The 21,602-nt window shown below is 38.0% G+C and overlaps 2 protein-coding genes across 2 annotated transcripts in view; both read left to right on the top strand.

Annotated features, from left to right (window-relative positions):
- The first annotated feature begins 202 nt into the window (after positions 1 to 202).
- On the top strand, positions 203 to 3,520 carry LOC126380446 (transient receptor potential channel pyrexia). Its single transcript, XM_050029858.1, has one exon. The coding sequence runs from the start codon at positions 242 to 244 to the stop codon at positions 3,170 to 3,172; it is 2,931 nt and encodes a 976-aa protein (XP_049885815.1). The 5' UTR covers positions 203 to 241; the 3' UTR covers positions 3,173 to 3,520.
- Positions 3,521 to 4,117: 597 nt separating this feature from the next.
- LOC126380493 (protein unc-79 homolog) overlaps positions 4,118 to 21,602 on the top strand; it is a 29,910-nt gene continuing 12,425 nt past the window's right edge. The window contains exons 1-33 of the mRNA XM_050029937.1: positions 4,118 to 4,438; positions 4,534 to 4,648; positions 5,705 to 5,824; positions 5,941 to 6,102; positions 6,396 to 6,566; positions 6,792 to 6,884; positions 7,091 to 7,276; positions 7,512 to 7,671; positions 7,741 to 7,813; positions 7,894 to 7,976; positions 8,232 to 8,363; positions 8,446 to 8,571; positions 8,691 to 8,812; positions 9,550 to 9,739; positions 9,925 to 10,024; positions 10,142 to 10,294; positions 11,107 to 11,209; positions 11,611 to 11,756; positions 11,840 to 11,945; positions 12,140 to 12,255; positions 12,714 to 12,881; positions 13,331 to 13,411; positions 14,856 to 14,993; positions 15,633 to 15,785; positions 15,861 to 15,997; positions 16,350 to 16,532; positions 17,235 to 17,391; positions 18,754 to 18,955; positions 19,349 to 19,537; positions 19,841 to 19,972; positions 20,252 to 20,384; positions 20,798 to 20,929; positions 21,406 to 21,511. Of these exons, the coding sequence (XP_049885894.1) occupies positions 4,591 to 4,648; positions 5,705 to 5,824; positions 5,941 to 6,102; positions 6,396 to 6,566; positions 6,792 to 6,884; positions 7,091 to 7,276; positions 7,512 to 7,671; positions 7,741 to 7,813; positions 7,894 to 7,976; positions 8,232 to 8,363; positions 8,446 to 8,571; positions 8,691 to 8,812; positions 9,550 to 9,739; positions 9,925 to 10,024; positions 10,142 to 10,294; positions 11,107 to 11,209; positions 11,611 to 11,756; positions 11,840 to 11,945; positions 12,140 to 12,255; positions 12,714 to 12,881; positions 13,331 to 13,411; positions 14,856 to 14,993; positions 15,633 to 15,785; positions 15,861 to 15,997; positions 16,350 to 16,532; positions 17,235 to 17,391; positions 18,754 to 18,955; positions 19,349 to 19,537; positions 19,841 to 19,972; positions 20,252 to 20,384; positions 20,798 to 20,929; positions 21,406 to 21,511 (4,311 nt within the window). The 5' untranslated portion in view covers positions 4,118 to 4,438; positions 4,534 to 4,590. The remainder of the gene's footprint in view (positions 4,439 to 4,533; positions 4,649 to 5,704; positions 5,825 to 5,940; positions 6,103 to 6,395; positions 6,567 to 6,791; positions 6,885 to 7,090; positions 7,277 to 7,511; positions 7,672 to 7,740; positions 7,814 to 7,893; positions 7,977 to 8,231; positions 8,364 to 8,445; positions 8,572 to 8,690; positions 8,813 to 9,549; positions 9,740 to 9,924; positions 10,025 to 10,141; positions 10,295 to 11,106; positions 11,210 to 11,610; positions 11,757 to 11,839; positions 11,946 to 12,139; positions 12,256 to 12,713; positions 12,882 to 13,330; positions 13,412 to 14,855; positions 14,994 to 15,632; positions 15,786 to 15,860; positions 15,998 to 16,349; positions 16,533 to 17,234; positions 17,392 to 18,753; positions 18,956 to 19,348; positions 19,538 to 19,840; positions 19,973 to 20,251; positions 20,385 to 20,797; positions 20,930 to 21,405; positions 21,512 to 21,602) is intronic.

The following is a 21,602-nucleotide window of genomic DNA, read 5'->3' as shown; positions in this document are numbered from 1 at the left end:
AACTATCTTTTTACACGTGTATTATGTAAAAGGCTTTACGTGTGTATTTCAGTAGCTTTTCATGCTCAAAAAACTCTTATAAGAAATTAAAGTATCGCTTAGGTAGTATATTCGCTTTATGACGCTGTGTTGTTAGGTGAACAGACAGCTTTATCAAAAAGGTGCGCGGGATTCATCTCCGCTGTTGTTACAATTGGCGTACAATAGTGTGGCCGGCATTCAGTGCCGCGCCGCCGTCCGCATGCCCACGACGCGCAGACTTCTCTCCACGCGGTGGTTCCGTACACGCCGCTCGCCAAAACCTGAAGAACTAGATGACTTTCGACCCAGAACCCTGCCTCGGAGCGACATGGAGCGTCGTCCTCGTGTCGCTCGTGTCCTCAGCTCTCCTGCCAGGACGCAACATCAGACGAACCCGCCGATTGATGAAGAATCCCTTGAAAGAGCCTTCCCCTCCATGGGTCACCTGGAGTACGTCCTCGCCGGTTCATCGCCTCCGGCTGAAAGTGCTCCAAATATGTATGACAGTTTTGAGGAACCACCTCTGGATCTAACTGCGCATATCTGCTCTGACTCACTACGTCAGAGCGCACATGAGCAAATGAGAGCCGTCGGAGGAAGATTACGCTTGTTGGATGAATTGGAATCCGGTGTTATTACAGCAGAAACTGCAGGGAATACTTTTTCGACAGCGTCCGAAGCAGAAAAAAATGTTTGTCTTTTCTGGGCTGCTTTCCTGAAGCTGGCTAATTTGTTACCACCATTGGTCGACGCCGGCGCCGACCCATTATATTTCGACGCCCTCGGATTGTCGCCATTGCACGTAGCAGCTTTCAGTGGATCAACAGAGTGTGCAAATTACCTATTATCGTGCGGCGCCGATCCTAATTACATGCCGCGATGCTTCGTGCCACTTCACTGTGCCGCATTTGGAAATTCAGTGCAGGTAGCTAATTTATTAATCAGCCGAGGTGCATCGGTACACGCAGCGGTTAAATATGTTAATTGCGAAGGTGGTTTGCTCCATTGTGCAGTCAGGGCTAACTCAGTGGAGTGTCTCAAGTTGTTTATATCTCACGGTGTCGATGTGAATTTAATAGAACCAGGTGGCACCAACTCTATTCATCTTGCTGCAGATTTGGGAATGATACAATGTTTAACTATTTTATTAGACACCCCAGGCGCAGACCCTAATGTCAGAACAAGAGTAGGAGACAGAGAGTCAACAGCATTACATTTAGCTGCAGATGGAGGTTTTGTGGATTGTGTTGATCTATTATTAATTAAAGGTGCTGACGCCAGTTTGAAAAATCATAGAGGTTTTACTGCTCTGCATCTAGCTGCTCGATCGGCTAGTCTTGAATGCGTCGAGGCATTATTGAGAAAGGGTAATGCGGAACCCAACGCGTTAGATTTTGATATGAGAACACCTCTACACGCTGCCATTGGCAAGTCAGACAGCGCCTGTGATATTATAGAAACATTAATAAGCTGGGGCGCAAACGTAAATCAAAAGGATGAATACGGGTTTACACCTTTACACCTTGCTGCTCTTGACGGCCTATCTGCCTGTGTTGAAACATTAATATACCACGGTGCTGATGTAACTACGAGGTCTAAAAAAGGAAACTCAGCTCTTAATGTAATCGCCCGAAAGACGCCTGCCTCGTTAGCTATGATAACAAGGAAACTTGATTGCGCTATCACATTGCATCACTCCCAGTCTAGCAATAGGGAAGTGGAACTTGAACTTGACTTTCGTAGTATACTACAACATTGCTATCCGCGGGAAATAAGTTATCTTAACACATTTGTGGACGAAGGTCAAAAGGAAGTTCTTTTACATCCACTTTGTTCAGCATTTTTATACATTAAATGGGAAAAAATACGTAAATATTACGTAGCAAGATTATTTCTGAGTTTCATATTTGTTCTATGTCTAACGCTATACGTTTTAACGGCTCTTGCACACAATTGTTATAACGGTAGCAAAGATATGGAAGAGACCATCCAAGAGCAAGAGTTGTGTCAAAAACAATCAATTCTAGGAGACCTGTTACGAAAAAATCCGTTCGTTATAGAAATGCAATGGTGGGTTTTAGCTGGAATAACAATATTTGAAATATTTAGAAAAGTCTACGGTATAGCTGGCTATTCTACTGTAAAACAATACCTAATGCAATCGGAGAATATAATAGAGTGGTTCGTCATTGTGAGTGTATTTCTGATATCTTACATTTACACAAACATCACGTATACTTGGCAAAATCACGTAGGAGCGTTCGCTGTTCTAGCAGGTTGGACTAATCTAATGATGATGATAGGTCAGCTGCCTGTCTTTGGCACGTATGTAGCAATGTATCAAAAGGTTCAAAAAGAATTTGCGAAGTTACTCATGGCTTACTCGTGTATCTTAATTGGATTCACTATCAGCTTCTGCGTCATATTTCCTGACTCGTCATCCTTTGCCAATCCGTTCATGGGTTTCATAACGGTGCTGACAATGATGATTGGAGAGCTAAACTTAGATTTATTATTGAACGAACCAGATGGTAACGATCCCCCCGTACTATTAGAGTTCTCGGCACAGATAACATACGTGTTATTTCTTATGTTTGTGACAGTCGTACTCATGAATCTCTTAGTCGGCATTGCTGTACATGATATTCAGGGTTTAAGGAAAACAGCAGGCTTATCAAAATTAGTGAGGCAAACCAAACTAATATCTTATATGGAATTGGCATTGTTTAATGGATATTTACCAAAATGTCTTTTAAAAATCTTACACTCATCTGCTCTTGTGTCACCTCAAGCATACAGAGTCGTCTTGAGTGTAAAACCTTTGAATCCGAGTGAAAAAAGATTACCAAGAGATATAATGATGGCTGCGTATGATATCGCAAAAATGAGAAAACAATATGGACATACAATTTCATCTAACGGATCCACAACAGGCGCATATTCTTGTTTTAAAAAATATGTAAATAATAATGATTCAAGTTACAGAGAATATGGATACTCATCTGGATTAGGCAGTTTGCAGGCCAGATTAGATGAAACATCGGAAAGCGTGCGACAATTGACAGTAGAAGTAAGAGAATTAAAGAAATTAATAAATGCACAGCAGCTCGTGATCCAGCAAGCTCTGGCCGGTGCGATGGACAGTCGTTGATGATATAATGGCCGACCGACCATTTAGTTTCAATGCCAACGGTACACAAGTCAATAAACTATAGCGAGCGTGCTTTGTCGTACATTTATATTCGTTTAGATCCTGTTGTACATGTGGACGGTTACGAACTTAAAAATTCTGCGTGGTGATATTTTGGTTTTATGTTGTAAAATATAAATTTTCTAGATGCTTAGTTTATAATTGTTGTAAGTTTTAGGTAAAATATAACTGTAACTATTGTTTAGTAACGCAGGACGTACTGAACATTGTGATTATAGGTATACAACACTTTGTAACTGATTTTATGACACAGATTATTAAATAAAATAAACCATTAAAGAAATAAAATGTGCTGTTTGTTTCATGTCTATTGTGTTTACATGATTTAGTAGTAGTTATTAATTTTAAAAATAATATTCATCTTACCAACTTTTCATTTATGTAATATTTATATTACACTTACGATTATGGCATGATTACGATGATTGAATAATTATGCATGGTATTCTAAAACTTTTAACAAAGTTTAAGTAAAAATTTTGAAAATTGGCGCTTTTTTCATAAAACATGACTTGTTATTTTAATTTTAATTGAGCATTATATTCAGATATTGTGATACATACAATGTTCAAAAAATATTAATTTAAAAAATATTACGTGGGCCGTAATATACCTAAGAGTCTTAATATATAATTAAATATTTTAGGATCTTTCATCCATTTACAATTACTTATTGCGACGGCCATTTTGATAAGCCTTAGTTTTGGAGTACGTGAAAAAACAACAAATGATGATATAGAAAAGTTAGAATAGTATAGGTTTATCTCTTTCTAACATTTCGATGTAGCTTATAAAGACGCATTACGACCCCGCAACCGGAAACAAAATGTTGCCTTGACTTGACACTTGACAAGATGAAGTTGACGTTTCAATATTTTGATGTTTTCATTCATATTCATGCGCATGGGAGGGAATCGGTGGGGGCTGGGGATCTTACTTGTGGAAACTGGAAAACAAAATTCGGATCGATCAATACACACACTGAAGAGAAAGGAAACTCCAGAATTAGGTCTTATCTCTTTCGCCCCAATTCGTGTCCTCGTCTGAATTCGTGTTTTTAAAGCTGAAATTGTACCTGAACTAGGGGTATCGATTGCCCACAAGCTACGCGAGCCAATTCATGAAATCCGGGAGTGTCGTCCGGCATTCAAATGCAGGGCAGTTTCAAGATCCAACTTATAAACATGGGGACTCGAGCGGCGGCCTGTAAGCATTTGAATTCTTTATAATTCCGCTTCAGCTCTCGAATACTCATGATAAGGCCGATGCTTGCATGCACTTTTAAAACGTTTATTTTTCAGAGGTGTCGTAAAGGGGAAGGCTTCATTGCGTAGTCAAAGCTTTTTGTGTGTCCCCTAATGCAGCTGCAGACGTGCGATAACATGCAGCTTCTCTTGGAGCCGCTCAATCAGAAAGGTGAGCTCGTGGCGGGTGTTGGTTTTATCTGTTGCACCAACTGGCACGGCTCCGCAAGTTCCCGCCGGCACGTTCTTCGCTTACCCCAAACTCCAGGCAGACCATTACGGTCTTCACACTGTGTTTGTGACTCCCATCTCTGCTCTCTTGAACCAAAAGAGGCCAAATTTGTCATATATCTACTTAATTTTTTACCAGATCAATCATGGTGTTGTAATTCTTCATTTGATATTAATTAATGGCAGTGAAAATTAGTTGTAGTGGTAGATTTGATTAGAATATACTAAATATAAAATTTTAGGTGCAATGAAATGTTTGAGACCGAGTTTTCTGTAAAAAAAATTAGGTATCAATAAAATTAAAATTACTAAATATTGCTGTGTTTTGCCTGAAAGTGTTCATTGCACACATATATGTAAACTTTAATTTGCTTGTTTTTGCTGATTTTCACTGTGTCTAAAATAATAAGGCCCTTTACTGGCTAAGGAATGCAGATTTGTCTATGTTAGGTCTATGTCTGTCGTTTTTAACCCTGGTTTGGTGTAAAATTGTCCCTCGTTGTATTCTAACAGTTGTCCTCTTAGGGCAAGTTGCACGATAGTCCATCTATGTGATTCATATTACTGTTATGCAATTCGCCCTTAATCTTGATATGATTTGTGTAGTTTTCTGTGTCTGTTCTATTTCCTAGATGCAAGTCGTGTTGGAAACTTTCTTGTTGTCAACGTGTTTACTTTTTGTTCCAAGGCTCACCTTTCTTTCAGGGTGTATAGGAAATTAGGCAATAGCAGAGTGTTAATACCCTATTCTGCTTCAACCCATTAGTTTAGAATCCAAGAGGAGCTCCATATTGTGTTCAGTGTTAGAGTAGGTATTGTAAATAATGTATGTGTGATGTTACACTTTACTGCAAATTTTTTGTAAATAGACCCTACATTGCAATCTTTTTGATATTTCAAAAGAACATTATAATTAATGACATTTATGGGTTTCACAACCTGGGCTAGGTGTTTTTTTTTTTTTGGTTAAATTGTAAAATACGAGTTTATATTACAGTTACGGCAAAGATACGCAGTCTGTATGACTGCCAGCTGCGGCTGATGCACAACATTCAGCCACTGCCATCTGGTACAGACATCGCCAACACTGTCAAATACTTCTCACAAACTCTTCTCAGTAAGTAGCAGAAAATATGAAGTTATTCCTTTTCAGCGGATAAGAAAATGACAGGTATAACATAAAATTTGGAGTTGTCTTTTGAATTAAGAGCCAATATCCTTACAAATTTTTAGGTGTTCTAAAGGATGTGCCAAGGTCGCCGCTCGAGATGCTACGGGATGCTGACAACGACGCAGACAGGATGACACTTTACCCCAATCTTGATTACAAGAGTCTCTTCAATGCTATATCCCAACTAGTTGACTCTGCTCCACATTTGCAATATGGAATCCAAGGTAAAATATGGCATTTCTTTTTGGTTATTGTTTTTCCTATTGTTAGATTTGTAAACTTTGTGTAAATTGTGTAACTTGTACCCAAATTCTAATATAGAATTATGACTATATTTATTTTTATTAAAAATTAGTATGAAATGTAGTTATTTAAATTATTTTTATTTGGTCTTTGTCGTAATGTAACAAATAAATAATTTATTGTATTCAGAATCATTTATAAACATTATTTCTTCTGTAAAAATATTTGTTAAGTAGATTAATGCAAATTTTACAGTATCAATGTTTTGTTACAGCTTTTGGGCAAGCGGTACTCCAATGCCTCGGGTGCTTACTGCCATTTCTAGACCATGACATTATTGACAACCTGCCTTACCTCGTGGCATACTGTGTGGCTGTGTTTCCGGTGTCCCTGCATCAAGAGATCTTACATCTGCTCTGTTATTATATATTGCCATTCACCATAAGTGAGTTATAGAATATATTTTTTTGTAATCTAATATGAAATAATTCTTCTAATTAAAGATAACAAAAGGATTTAAATTCATCATCTTCTTACCCTAATACCTTGATATTGGTATCCATAATGCAATGGCCAAATTTTGAAAACTGCCTTGTGCATTATACTCCTTGGGTGCTGATAACATCAACGGTTGCATGATTCTATTCTCATGGAAATATTCTGCTTTCAGCTAGAAGATACTCTGGTCAAGAAGAAGAAAGCCAAGCCTCTCAATCTGTTGCTGCCATTGTTATGATGGTATTTCAGCATTCAAAAAATCCAGGTTGCAAACAATTTTTGACTCACATCCACGTTATTAACATTTCAATCTGACGTCGTATTTTTTTACTGTTGCTGTGTAAATGACTGCCTTTCTTACTTGGCAGGGCGCAATTTTAATTAAATCATTCGCCTTTAGTTCCAGACACAAATTTTTCAATCAATCAGGTGCTTTTTGAATTAATTTTATTTAAATAAATTTGTTTCCAGCTCATCACTGCCAACTGTTGGAATGCCTTATGTCAATGAAGCAATCAGTAGTGAAAGATATTTTGTGTGTGATCGCGTATGGGACATGGGGTGCGCGCCTGTCCGCTGCCAAGCTGTTGTTCTACTACTGGCCTCCCTTCGATGCCAAGCTGTTCGACAGAAAAGGGCTTTTATGCAAGTTTTCTAGTAAGTTATGCCAAAAAGAAGAAATATGAAATTAAAAAAATAATTACCTGAAATTTTCTTTAGAATAATACAATTAATAATTGTGACTTTTATTCCATGACAGTCAAAAAAAAACACGAATATCAAACGTTTATCCCACCTTCAGCATGTAAGGTGTAAGATTTATATTTTTTCTTTATTCGTCTAACCTACTTCAGAACGGCATCATGCTTATTTTGATATTTCTTTTATTCAGATGATTTGGTACCTTTTTTGTGCCAACGAGATATGTGCCCGAATGCTGGGTCTGCAGAAGCCGCCAAAGTGTGTTACGACCACTGCATTAGTGTCACCTTCGCCTCCGACAGTCCCCCGCCTCTCTACCTCTGTATTGAATGTGCTAATGAAATACACAGGTCAGTATCTATTCTTTATTTTCATTCATTGAATAACATGAAAAAGTGACTTTAAATGTTTTCTCGTAGGGAACACCCTAACCAACGATTCTTCGACATATTGCATCCTCAACAACAAGTTTCTATGGTGTGTGAAAATAAGGTATGTTTAAAAAAAATGCCCTCACATATTAGTTAATGGTAGCTAGTTTAATAGTGTACTAATAATACTTTTTTTTCCAGAATTGTCGATCTAGCGATAAGTCAGCGTATTCTATTTGTTTTTCAAATGAATGCGCTAGCTATAACGGGAATCATCCAATAAGGTAAGCGTAGACCTTCATCAATATACTCATGTATGATTTTTTATATCATGGTATGTTTTAATTGTATTGTTTTGTATTGTATTCTTTTGTTTTTTTAAATTGTAATTGTATTGTAAGCTGAACAATTATAGCATTTATGAATTCTTCCCTGTGTAGATGTTGAACAACGCGCTCACGCCGTAGGTCAGATCCAACGATAAATCCCAGTCTCTGGTAACTATGTAGCATAATCTGAGTAATGAAATATGATTGTAGATACTGCCAACAATGCCATGGGAATCGGCATAACAGTAGGCGAGGAGGCGACCACGTGGTGCACACGCGACTGCCTCAAGCTTGGCAGATGGACAGCGATATGCAAACTAACCTCGTTGAAGCAATTATTAGGTACTTCTATCACGTTTGTACTACATAGTTGACGTATTTTTAATTAAGATTTCTGAACGATTATCTAATCTGTGTTTCACAGCCTTTTAAAAGAAGCAAAACCAATTAATATGGAAGATCCTGACAGTGCCTTTGAACAAATGAAACCCCCCTTAAATATTAATCTACCTGATCCCATATCTGTTGAAGACAGACAGCTTCTTGGAAGGTAAATATGTACACTTTTTTAAGAGAACTGAATATTTTAGTACCTATTTGAATGAATGAATGTATAAACACTTTGTTTACTTTAAATGAATGATGAAAATGCATCTACTTATTGTTCAGATATGGGGTGTGGCTGATGGTTGGACTTTGTACACCCAATCCTGATACACCAGATGAAGTACTTGGCAGACTATTGTCTGTCCTATTTCATTGGTTCCATGTAACATCGTTCTCATATACAGGTAACATTTTCGTTATTTTTTACTTTGTGTATTAATAATTTAAACTTATTTATGGCTTCTAGGGCATGTTCATTAATTAATCTTACTTCTTTGCTGGACTAGGAGTAAAGAAAAAATATAACCTGTGTACAGCTGCTTATCATCTCGAATGTGTCGCAAAGGTCGACTAAGGAATATATCCTCTTCAACGTCATCATCATCTCCCTAGCGTTATCCCGTTTCCACAGGGTCTCGCTTAATCTAAAGATTTAAAGATCCGGTTTTTCACAGAAGGGTCTGCCTGTCTGATCTTGAAAATGGGCCCAATACAGGTTAGGTCACATACCTGAAAATTAAATTTCTCGAGAATGTGGGTTTCCTTCCGATATTTTTCTTCACCGCTGAGCACGTTAATAGCATTGGCTTAGGCCTGTGTTGGTATTCGGACCTGGACTTGCGACCGCACAGAGAGAGTCGAGCGTTCTTCCAACTGGAAATGCACGGCTCTCTCTCTTCAACGTCGTGGATAGTTTATATAAGCAGTAACCGCGTGTTTCATAACATAATAATAATAATAATAAAAACACTTTATTACACACAAATTCACAAAACATTTACAGGATAAACTTATTCTAAGGTGGGCAAAGGCGGCCATAACATCATCATAATATCTTCAACAATTTCGATGGTTACAAGTTTTCTTCTAACAACTTCCTGCTTTATCCTGCGTTACTTACTGTACTATTTTTTTTTTGTAGGAGAAACAGCAAATATTGTAGAGAAACTAAAAATGGAACATGTTTGTGGCTGGCTCAGAAACATTGCTGAAACTCATCGGTCAGTGTTAGTGTCTTGCCTGCTGCCTCACCCGCCGCACTACACGAGGCAAGCCGGCCACTGGGACAACTTGGCCTCTAAAACACATCATCTAAGAGACGGATTGAATCGGTAAGCTCAATGTTTGTTTACACTATAAATCACTCTCATTTAAATATCTCCCTTGTTCAAACGAATATGTATTATAATTAAAACACATAATAACGGGTTCTTACCGCGTAGAACCCGTTATTATGTGTTTTAATTATGATAATAACCGCGTAAACTTAAAACAGTGAATATGTATTATTTTACAGTTTGTATTGCCTGATTCCTTATGGCATCATTACTCAGTCTATTTGGGATTTCATCATGCCTGCATGGATGGAAGCCATATGTTCGGATACACCTGAAAAGGTAGTTTATATAAAATAATTAATTAGTATCTGGGTGTTTTGCAGTATGTTATTATTTTATTCCAAAAATTCAAATTTGGAACGATGCAATTAAACAAATAAACGATTGTTTTCTTAGATTATGGAACTGAAGGTGGCCGTGGCCAAGATATTGGAGCCAGATGGCACCATGGTTGGAGTGGATGAAAGAAATCTTTACAACTTTGCCGTAATGAAAGTCAAAGAGCACCCAAAACCAGAAACTGTTTTGCCTGTGCTAGAGTGGTTCCAGGTAAGTACTCTAAAATATAGATTAGATTTATTTCGTTCACATATAATAACATGTAAGATACGCTGTCGCATTAGCTATAACCCGTAATGATAGATGTAAGATTGAATAATTAAACAATTTCTTTAAAATTCAAAAACATATTACAATACAAATGTCATAATTATTAAAAAATAGACATATAAGATTACATTAATATAATTGTTGCATTAAACATGAATTCGTTAAGAGAGTACAACTCCATAATCAACAAAGGTTTTTTAGATATTGAAAATTCCGCATTTTGGTTGTACCATGATTAAGTGTAGAGAGCTGAAAAGGCTTTTTCGTAGATTATTATAGCACATCAACGAATAATAAAACAACAGAAATGAAGATAATATAAAGGGGGATCACCATATAATAAATCTGATTTTTACATACAAGGGTCAAACTAACAATAACAAATAATAAAAATCGGCCAAGTGTGAGCCGGATAGCATAAAACTTTGTACTACAATCATGTCCATTTCGAAGTACTTACTAAGATGATGAATATTTGTTTTTCAGTTGGCAAGTGCAATAATATGCGTTTCATGTTACTGCATGCATATTACTGGTACTGAAAGCCATAGATCTCTGTACGATTTTACCGCAGAATAATATAACATTAGATTTGTTTACATTTATAATTAGTTCGTTTGTTGGCCATAAATCAATCTTGAAATTGTTCACCTATTTTGTTGATTTTTATATTAGTAGATATGCTTTTGCATTTGTTTATGTAAATTAACAATTTATATTATTGTGTCCTGTCTAATTCCTTTTTATTTCAGACTATATCTATGCTTGATGTGAAAATTCCTCTATCGCAGTTGTTTGATTTATTCAGCTACTGCGTTGTCAAAATGCCCGAGAAGATTTTCAAACCGCCACCAGGTGATGTCCTTAACAATATTTTAGGATATTATTGTCTTGTTGTGATGACGTTTAATTGGCTACTTGGCAGTTATAACCATAAAACATGAAATATGTCGGATAATGGTAGTTATAATTTTTAAATATTTTATTTTTTCAAAATAAGAATGCGATATTTTGTCTGTGTATTACAAGACCCGAAACACGGGCGGCCATGATTGAGGTTCGTGTGACGTCACATTTCAATAAACAAAGTTTTATAATTATTATATATTTGAACATTATAGGGTTCAATGATTACGGATTTTAATGCGTAGGTATAGTCAAGTTCGGTATTTTTAATTATGGATTCTAATATAACTCAACTGTCAAATAGTTAATTACTAATATGATAAAGGTTACAATGATTTTGGTATGTTCAGAGGGAGCGAAGCCAAAAGAAATTGTTGCGGCGTCGCCGAATTCACCAGAGACGTCTAAAGATAAAAGTGACGATAAAAGTGACGACCAAATGAAACCGCATAATTTAACCTGCTGTATACTTATGCTGGACATACTGCTGAAACAGGTACTCAGTGTAATAAATAAGTTAATGCTTATTGATAATCTTGATTGTACTTTGTTAACTCTGTTTAATAATACAAAATATAGATGGAACTACAACAACGTCGTATGAATATTCAAAACGTGAGTAGCGAGGCCACGAAACTCCTCCGTTTGATGCTGAAGTCTAATCAGAAGAATACTATTGAACATGGTAAGTTTATTTGCTACTAGTTAGTAACATAATGAAGCAACTTTCAGTATGTCAACAATGATTTAGGTGCAGTACTTCTCCACATTTCACTGTGTTAACTGTGACCTTTTTATCGTGCATAACTGCTAGGAGAATTGTATAATTTTCACGCGTATACAAAGACTCAGCGTATTTAAGAGGTTTTTGTTTTTCAGCTGTTTGTCTGGCGGAAGGTGCTTGTGCGTATTGCGAAGCAGCAGCGTTATGGCACCAACTGGCTGTTCTTTTGGTCAGGTCACTGGTGCCTGACAAACCCAAGCCCCAACCTGAGGTGATCATTCTACAAAAGATTTCATAAAATGTTGATTGATTTCATTCACTTCTTCTGCCTGTTATTCGAAAACTATCCCAGAGAATATATACAGCGATTGACCGTTGGGCTCACGATACTGGATATAGAGGTCCCGGGTTTCAGTGGAGGCATAATCACAAAAATCACTTTGTGATCCCTAGTTTGCTTAAGATATTGCAGGCTGATCACTAGTTTGTCCGAAAGTAAGAAGCAGTCGGCCCCGGCTAATATTTACTTAAGTAAGTAGGTATATACCGAGCCGTTACATCAGCCTTGTCAAGGGCCTTTAGCGGCGCATTAGTAACCCTGATACCAGGTTTGATGAGCTCGGCCATTTATCTCACAACCCACACGAGAGACGAAGCGAATATGTAAATGTGGTGGGTTAAAGAAAAGTATATTGTAGATGGTGCATTTGCAAATGTGTTGTTGTCCAGATGTCTTCGGAGGATATGTGGTCGGACTCACAGGCCAAGAAGGCGCAGGCCGAGGAGGAGCGAAAGTCTGGCGGCACTCCGGCCACATCGGTCGACGCGCTCATGTCCATCGCGCACCCGCTCGGAGATAAGGGATCCGTTGGAGGGGTACTGGTGCATATGCCACATGTATGTATGTCGGACTGTTTGTCTGTATGCGCTGTTTTGGATCTGATCTGGCGGGATGGTCATTTCAACCACGCTCTAACGTACACGGATACCTTACATAGACCCTACTTCCTAGTTTTATAATACAACTTTCTTTTCAAATCATAAATATACCCTAAATTCGTATTCCTAATAGCGTTCTTGTAAAATAAATTTCTAATAAATAACAAAAGCATTCAAAAATGCCCAGCTAAAAACCTTGTCTGCATGTTTATTTCCTGTCATAGTCAAGTAGTGTTTATTTTATTTTGACACCTTACCTGTCGTTACAATAATTCCTTCATTGTATTCCGTTTACCTTAGCTGTTGTTAAATTGTATATTAAGAAAGAGGACCGCCTGCCAAGTCAGACGTTCGAATAGCATTATTTGTTCACTAGCATACTCGTTATCTATATAATAGATGTATAGTTTGTTCATTTCATGCAACTGTCACTCATAAGCGACGTCGGTTCGGACGCCACTCTGACGAAATCGTCAGGCGATACGCAAGTATGTTCTCTATCTATTTCTTCCTTCTCCTTTGTGCTACTTATGTTTTGTTTTAGTGTATGTATGTGTTGTTTTCCCGACGTTATAGTTTTTGCTGGTTTTACACTGTCGTTACGTCGGTGTCGTGTGCTTGCCCGGCTATCCAAATGTATTTAAACGCATGACGCATCTGTGTTGTTTCTGTTTTGCCTATATATATGTTGGTTGATGTCGTTGTGGTGAGACAGTCCGAATTATACGAAAACGTCAGTGTAAAACCACCTTTTATGAAAGTGGCTTCACTGGTTATTGCAAACTGTTGATACTGACCTAGCTTAGGTAGCTCGTCAGTACAAGCTTTAGCCAGGGCTTATAACATTGCTCCAAACACAGTGAAGTCTATAGTTAGCTGTCTTGTGTTTGTTGTGTTGTATAATAATAACTAAGTTGTATCTGCATGTACAAAGTGTTGCAGTGCTAGTTAGTAAATTAAAAATACTCTAAAATGTAATATTAAAATAATATCATAAATCATGCGTTGAAATATATTTAAGGTAGAATTAATCAAATTAATCGGTACCTACTGTTCACTAAAATAATCACAGATTTTTAGTAATCATAGCAATCATCAAAATGGAATGTATTATTGTGTGATCGTACCTAGAGCTTCAAAAGCAGTGATTATATGAATGAATATGAAATGTAAGTCTAAATAAGTTATCCGAATTATCCGAAACCAGTCTAGGTACGGTCAACTGCCAAACATCTCAGTCTAGTGCCATATGCGTTTGTTATTCTAGCATTTAGCAACAAGATGAGTGAGAGAGAGAGAGAGAGATAAAAAATTAGCCACTGCTTTTTAGGATTTAGCCCAATGTACAGGGTTACGTTATCAACGCTAGTAATTTCTGATGACTCCATAATACAATATATTTGAAAACGTTTCCTTGTATGCATTTATCTTGGTCCTGTCCTGAAAGTAAGTAATTCTTTGTAACGTTTTGTCAATGCTTACTTAAACTATCAGCTTTTTATAACAACGATTATGTTGAAAGTCGCAGAAATATTTCACTTTAATTATTGGCACTCTAATCTTTTGGAAAAATTACAAAATATCAATAAATATACCAAAAGTTGAATTACACCCACAAAGTGTGAGCCGTGTGAAAGTGTAAAATCCGACCGGATTTTGGACGCGTTTTAGTATGAATTTGTATCCTGCACTACGTAAATGTACGAATACTGGTATATGATGAACAATTCTCACTTGGTGGGCGCACTTCCAATCTATATGGTAGGTAGAGATTGTTCCTGTGTGTGCGTGAGTCGTACGTTGTTCGCACGAGACGAATTCGTACGGAAACGCCTCCAGAGTATGTTCGGTTTTAACAATTGCTCGATAGCGAACTCTCCGGACGGGGTCTAAGATTTGTATTGTTCGTGTACTAAGTGGCACGTTGTTTAGATAATGACGGCGACGGTGGAGACGATCACGGAGCAGCTGGACATGGCGGTGTCGCTGCCATCGGCGGACGCGCCTGCCCTGGCCACTGCGCAGACCATCACGCTCACCGACACTGACGTCGCCACCGCCACCGCTGCTGTAAGTTGAGCATAACACTTCGCAAGCCGCTGATCGCACTCGCCGTGCTCAGACCATCATCATCACTACATCGCAATAGACGCTCAAAAGGTCAATTGTCAAACAATACTAGTAGAGTCAACAAAAAACAGCCAAATAACGAAGCATTGTAAAGTAGGGATAATAAAATTTACGTGTTACCACAGTGTGAAATAAATAAGACCCCACCTGCGGCGGTACGAGAGTACGTCGATTGTCGACGCGTCACAAGCATGTGGATTCAGGGCTCCTTAAATTTGATATTAATCCAAATGAGGCAGCGGTTAAAAACTGTCCGCCGCTCGCAATGTCATCTTGATGTTGGGTGTTTAGTTAGTTTTTGGATTTTTCGACACCACTTTAATTTTCTATTGCTTATAATTGTCAATAAATCAAGTTTATTGCAACTCAAGATTTAGTGGATAGTTTTTCCGAAGCAACCAATAGTAACTCAAAATGACAACTATAAAATAAGGATAATATTAGAGGCTTAGCTTTACTTTCGCCTTTCACTCCTCTTGACGTGAATCAGCTTCTATAAATGTTAGCATATATATTTACACAAAAGTTAGGTCCTTAGACCTCATACACTATAATCAGGGAACGAAACGAATGAGCCAGGTGTCAACTCCAAACCTGGTGGGCGAGCACGAGGTGACTGGCGAGTCTGTGGAAGACGACATGAGTAATTTCTGGCCAACGTCTGCTGGCAAGTTCCACTTCAGTATAGAAGAGTTGCCGCAAGAGCTTCAGTACATACATCAGTTGTTACAGGTATAAACATTTTCGAAGTAATATTTATATTTCATCTTTGGGCGGTTAACTAATAATTTTAAATTATTTGAACAGGAACTAAAAAGCACCTCGCGACCTGACGTTCTCTACCACCTACTCCAGTGCCTGCAAGTGTTGGTGTTGAATGCCGACGCATTGTCCGATCATAGAGGTTTCCTGATTTGGTGCCAAGAGAACTTGTTGATAGACAAGTGAGTCGAAAAAAATATCTATAAATTGAGACGATGTTGTTGGACTGGGAGGCAATCACGTATACAAAAGAGAACGCGGTCAACTGCTTATCTTCCCAGTCACGTTATAAAAACGACAGAGGGGATTGTGTCCTTTTTAATTTGATGGGCCATTATACAAGCGTTGGACTGTGATTAGTCCCTAACTGCGATCAGAACATGATAACATTGGTTATTACCATACAGTTCCTATTATCTATCTTAGGACGTTGTATCTGGAGGAGCTGCAAAGTTGTCTTACGATAGCTTGTGGTTCTGTCCATCATGTTATGAATATGAATATGTTATGAATATGATGTATGTTTCTGTCTAGTCTATGGAGCGTGTGCGACGCATCTCACTCGCACATCTGCTCAGTGGCGGTGCCGATCTTGCTGCACTGTGTGACGCTGGCGGGCGGCGCGGACGTGTTCTGCGCACTCATCCGTGACCAGTTCCACCACCGCGACCACCGCGTACGCTTCGCAGCGGTTGAGAGGGTCACTGTTATCATCAGGTACAAATTCCTCATAACAGGTCCTGGTGGAACACCTAAAAGGAACTCCAGCCCGTACGGTAAACATTGCCACTGTCATCACGAAAACTAAATACATTGGTTCCAGTTCTAACAGACGCAATCATAATTTTAATTTGACAGCGTTTAAACTAGTGTCCCTCTTCACTAACAAAGCTGCAAGAAAGATATAGAGTTAGTTTAGTCCTATCAAAATAAGTTAAAATTAAGCCGAATCGGCACCATTATTAAGGATATTTTTTCGTTGTTAATTAATAAAACCTGTATCGTATCTTGTGATAACGTTAATGGATGGTTATTAATTTCTTAAAAAATATACTTAGTTTTTATGCGTTGTTTAATGTTTCTTATTTACCAAAGAGCAACACGGGCGTTTTAATATGATTATATGCACTACACCCGCATGGGCCGTATACAGCCATCTGTATACGTATACTCCTTTCTCTTTGGAATTTCTTTCGACAACTACGTACCGGTAAGCATTATTTACTTCTCGGCGACAAGTTCAGTCAGTAGGTTACAAACTAGTTTTGGATTGAACAAATGTGCAAACACTTTGCCAGACGGGAACGCCTGCGTATGACTACTGTTTTCCGTGTTGCTCTAGGTTATTTACACGTTATTAAAATATAATAAGCTGATATGTCTGTACTGAATTATATATATTTTTATTCTAATAAACAGGTTCATGGACGGGTCCCCCTTGAAGACAAGCCTGCCCTTGCAGACGGCCCTGGCGACTGCGTTCTGCTACCTCATCTCGAGCATGGACGATATTAACGTCTACGTGGCGCAACGAGCTACGCTGTATATCGGCACGATACACGATAACGCTATTGAGGTAAATACTAAACGGTACATCAGCACCCGTAGCATATAGCACACACGTCCCGCGAGCCAATAGCAATGTGTTATTTAATTTGTCTCACTGCTACGTTACGGATACACTAGTGATAGTATGACACCCACATATCGCGCGCGACGCGGTGTAGAAACCAACGGTCGCTGTGTAAGAGAGGGGGAAGCGATCTTCGATCTGGATATTTCCTCTGTCAGAGAATTTCGGCTTTTGATTCGATCTAAATATTACCTAGATTTATTTTTATACTGCTATTATTGTAGTCGATATTGTTGACATGTAAAATTCTATTTATGTAGTATCTTTATTTGTAGTTAAATTATTTACACTCACGCCTATTTCCCACCGGGTTCAGCAGAGACTGGAATTCCATTTGCTTCGATCCTGACATACTTCTCTTGCTTCCTCCACATTCATCAATCGCTTCATATACGCACGCCGGTTCAGAGTAAATCGTACTGAACCTTTTCTAAGGACATATCCAATTTCGTCAATGTACATGCTTCTAGATCTTCCAGCTCTGTCACCGACCTTCGCTTTATATACTGCTTTCGTAATTCTCCCTCATCCGCTCTGTGTCCAAACCAACTTAACATTCTCTTCTCAATCTCCTTATCATAGGTATAATATTCATGGTAACCGAGCGCAGTAAATATGGGAGCGGCAATGAATCAGACGCATTTTCAGTGTAATCCGCGGCATTCAAACCAACAAATATTAGAAGTTCATTAAGTCGCATCCAATAATACCACTTTTATTAGCTAGTCCTTAATTTGTTGTTACCTATGTACGTAATTTTAGCACATGCGTTCACATTACTTTGATAGATATCAAGTGGATATTTTTACCCGTCTACGGCAAAGCTAATAGCAGCGAATCTTTTCAAAATCCGGTAAATGTGAATGATGCACCAACATCATAAATTTATCGTTAGATAGCACAAGTAGCTTGTTTATTTTTACGTATCTATTTTGCCGTCAATTGTGTTTAGTAATAAAGACTACCGAATGTGCTTTTGTCAATTTGTTTTCAACTAGTCAAATCAGTTACTTTTTACTAAACGCCAAACATGAAATTACTATAGAATTTGTACTTTGAAAAACTATGAAAAAGCAACCTGTGACGTCATAGAAAAACGTGACAAATGTCGCGCTTATTATTACCATTTCCTTTATTAAATTTCATAAATAAGATAAATAGAATTTGTCATCTTTAGACCTTTCTTTATTTAGTAATCAGAATTTCATAGTTTATCTTTGACCTAGGAAACTATTTGTTCTAATGTTGCTAAAGCATTTTTGTATTATAAAGAGTTATGAAAAAATGCGTGTTCGTTTTTTCCAGTTGTTACTGTACTGTCTGGAGACTCAGTTCGACCTGGTGATAGTCGATCGGCCGATGGTTCTGCAGTCGATATACCAACTGCACAACACGCTGAGTGACCGCAAGATCCTCACATGGAGGTTTTTCCTCAACCGCTTTGAAGCTCTTTTCTTAGAAGCACAGATTAATTCTAACAAGGCCATCGATTTCACAAACTTACGTGGTGAGCCACTAGCTAATACTTAACATAGCATCACACCTCTATCCCCGAAAGGGAAGGCAGAGGTGTATAATATACACACTCTTTCCTCGCCTATGTTTAAGTCCCATAGGGACGAGGCTTACTTAGTAAACTTAGATTTCGCTTTATTGTTATTTTATCTTTATTTGTTTATTGATTCTTGTTTTGTTAAATTTCTTGCATGCTTAATTTTCGGGTTATTGTTATCTAATATCTTTTTTGTTTATTGATTTCTGTTTTGTTAACTTTACTGTTGATTTATTTCTTCGCCAGGTTTTTAGATTTGTTGTTAGCTGTTTAGTTCAGAGGTGAGTTAAAAAATATATTTTGTACTCGTCTTTTCGAATGCATTAAACAAATTTGACCTGTTTACAGAGCTGGTAAGCAGCGAGACAAGCTCGGAATGGTTCATATACAAAGTGCGACGTGCACACGAAGCGTTGAGTGTGTCTGCAAAAGACTCGAATGTGAACACTTTGAGTGCCTCGTTTGGAACGAAGTGGCCGTACAAACGAACCATTTCTGCGCCTGCTACTATGCCGCCACATCCTGACACTAGACATGGTAAGAACTTTAAACACGATCAGCGCTAGGACATATATACATAATTCACACACGCCTATTTCCCACCGGGGTAAGCGGAACATGGAATTCCTTTTGCTTTGATCCTGATGTAATTATCTCGCCTTCTCTACATTCATCAATCATTTCAATCACGCACGGCGATTCAGAGTAGATTGTACCTAACCATTTTAAGAACATCCCCAATTTGGATCTCTTAGGTCTATCTCTACTAATAATCTTCGCCTTAGGTCCCACCGCCCACGATAAACGAGAGCCATTAATGTGTATATTTGTTACCCGTAGAGCGCGAGAAAGTGTACTCCAGACAATATTCGGCCCCGCTCTTGAAACGTAAGACGTCTCGATTCGGGCTCGGACAACTGCTAGCAGCGCCGCAACCACTTGGCTCTTCCACGAGATCTAGCAACCCACACGGTAAGAAACAGTTCTTTACAGTCGACACAAGACTACTTGTTTTTACTTCGTTTTTTTCCTTGTCTAAAGGTATCTCACGAAACTCCCCCTTCATTTCTACTCCTTTTTTTCAAAATCCTTCTTCCAGTTCAGCAGCAGTTGAATAGTCATGATAAATTCCAATTTACTAATCTACTTGAGATTACCTCGTTAATGATTTCGGACATAAATCCGTGTCGAACACACGGTCGCAATAAAATATTTCTTTAGAAGTATCTTGAAAACTGTCATTTGTTACAGAAGGCTTCCATTCTCTATCCCGGTTTTCTGATGACACTCCGACGACGGTGCTGCCTAAAGCCGTGGACCTTGAGGAGGCAGATCGAGAAACTACCAACCTGCTTGTGTTTCTGCTCATGCAATTCCTTTCTAGGTATGACAATTCAGTTCACTGGATGATTGAGATCTGCACGGGTCGAATTGGGGCATTTCATTTGTTTAACATAACGCAATTTCTCTTGTCTGCATCACTTTAAGACTTCATAAAAAAACCGTAAAAGAGATCAATTAATGCGACCATTTGCAATGTTCAAAATAAGAAGCGATTGTTTTATTTCCCGAGCCAGATGTAAACTTAACATGGGACTTCAGTTACAAAGGGTTGTTTTTGTCAATTTCAATAGAATTCATAGTAATTATTAGCCATACCAATATTATTGCGGAATTTTGGGAGAGACACTTGTTTAAGAACAGGTTGCGATAAGTGAACGATGAATTTATTTAGCGTCTGATACTAGAGATATAAGGCCATTGTGGAATCCATACAAAATTATTAACTTTTTACAGGTCTGATCAAGCTTATCCAGCCGAAGACAAGCAGTCGTCAAAGACTCAGGAATTAGTTTTGAGACACCTATTTTTATTGTTAGGATACAATTCTAACGAGAAATACTTTCAAATATCACCCTATAGTCTTAGGTACGTATCTTATTATAATATTTTATGTGGGTTTTCTCCGTTAACATTATTGGTTAACATTCTCCATCGAAATTATTCTGGCTCGTTATATTTTGGATTTCGTTCTTAATTTAAATCATAATAAAATTCTAAATTCTCTCTGGGGCCCATCATATTCAGTCTCTTCCCATTCGGTAACATACACTGTCGCGATTGCTTTTGTTGCGTTCTTTATTTTATACGCCATTTATGGTAGCTACATAGTATAATCATGAAAATCAACTATTTCTATTGTTGTGAGTTATACAAACTGTTATATTTAAGAGCCCAGCTTCCTTCAGCACAGGGCCTTTCGTCCGTGATAATAACACTTGTTCAGCTACTTCATTTATCCCTGGTAATACTATAGGTGTATCACTTATTTAAACTGTACATAGATAAAATATTTATGTATAAATATAATGTTATCGTAGTAATACTGTGTGATTTGCTTGCAGACAATCGTCTATATTCAATGCGTTCATTGCTAACTTACCACAATTCTTGGATCAGAATCATATTATGGGTGCAAGCGTTGCAGAACAGACGTTTTTACTTATGCAGGTAAGAACATTTTCTTGTTCTGTGATTTTTTGTATCTGTCGCTCCTTTGTTTTTTGTTGGTGATCGGTGCGTATAATTAATTAGATTGAGT

The sequence above is a fragment of the Pectinophora gossypiella genome, chromosome Z, assembly GCF_024362695.1.
Source record: "Pectinophora gossypiella chromosome Z, ilPecGoss1.1, whole genome shotgun sequence".
NCBI lineage: Eukaryota > Metazoa > Arthropoda > Insecta > Lepidoptera > Gelechiidae > Pectinophora > Pectinophora gossypiella.
This window is presented reverse-complemented; position numbering and strand designations above follow the sequence as displayed.

Coding starts and splice junctions, on each gene's coding strand:
- LOC126380446 (XM_050029858.1), top strand. CDS start 242: ATGCCCACGACGCGCAGACTTCTCTCCACGCGGTGGTTCCGTACACGC.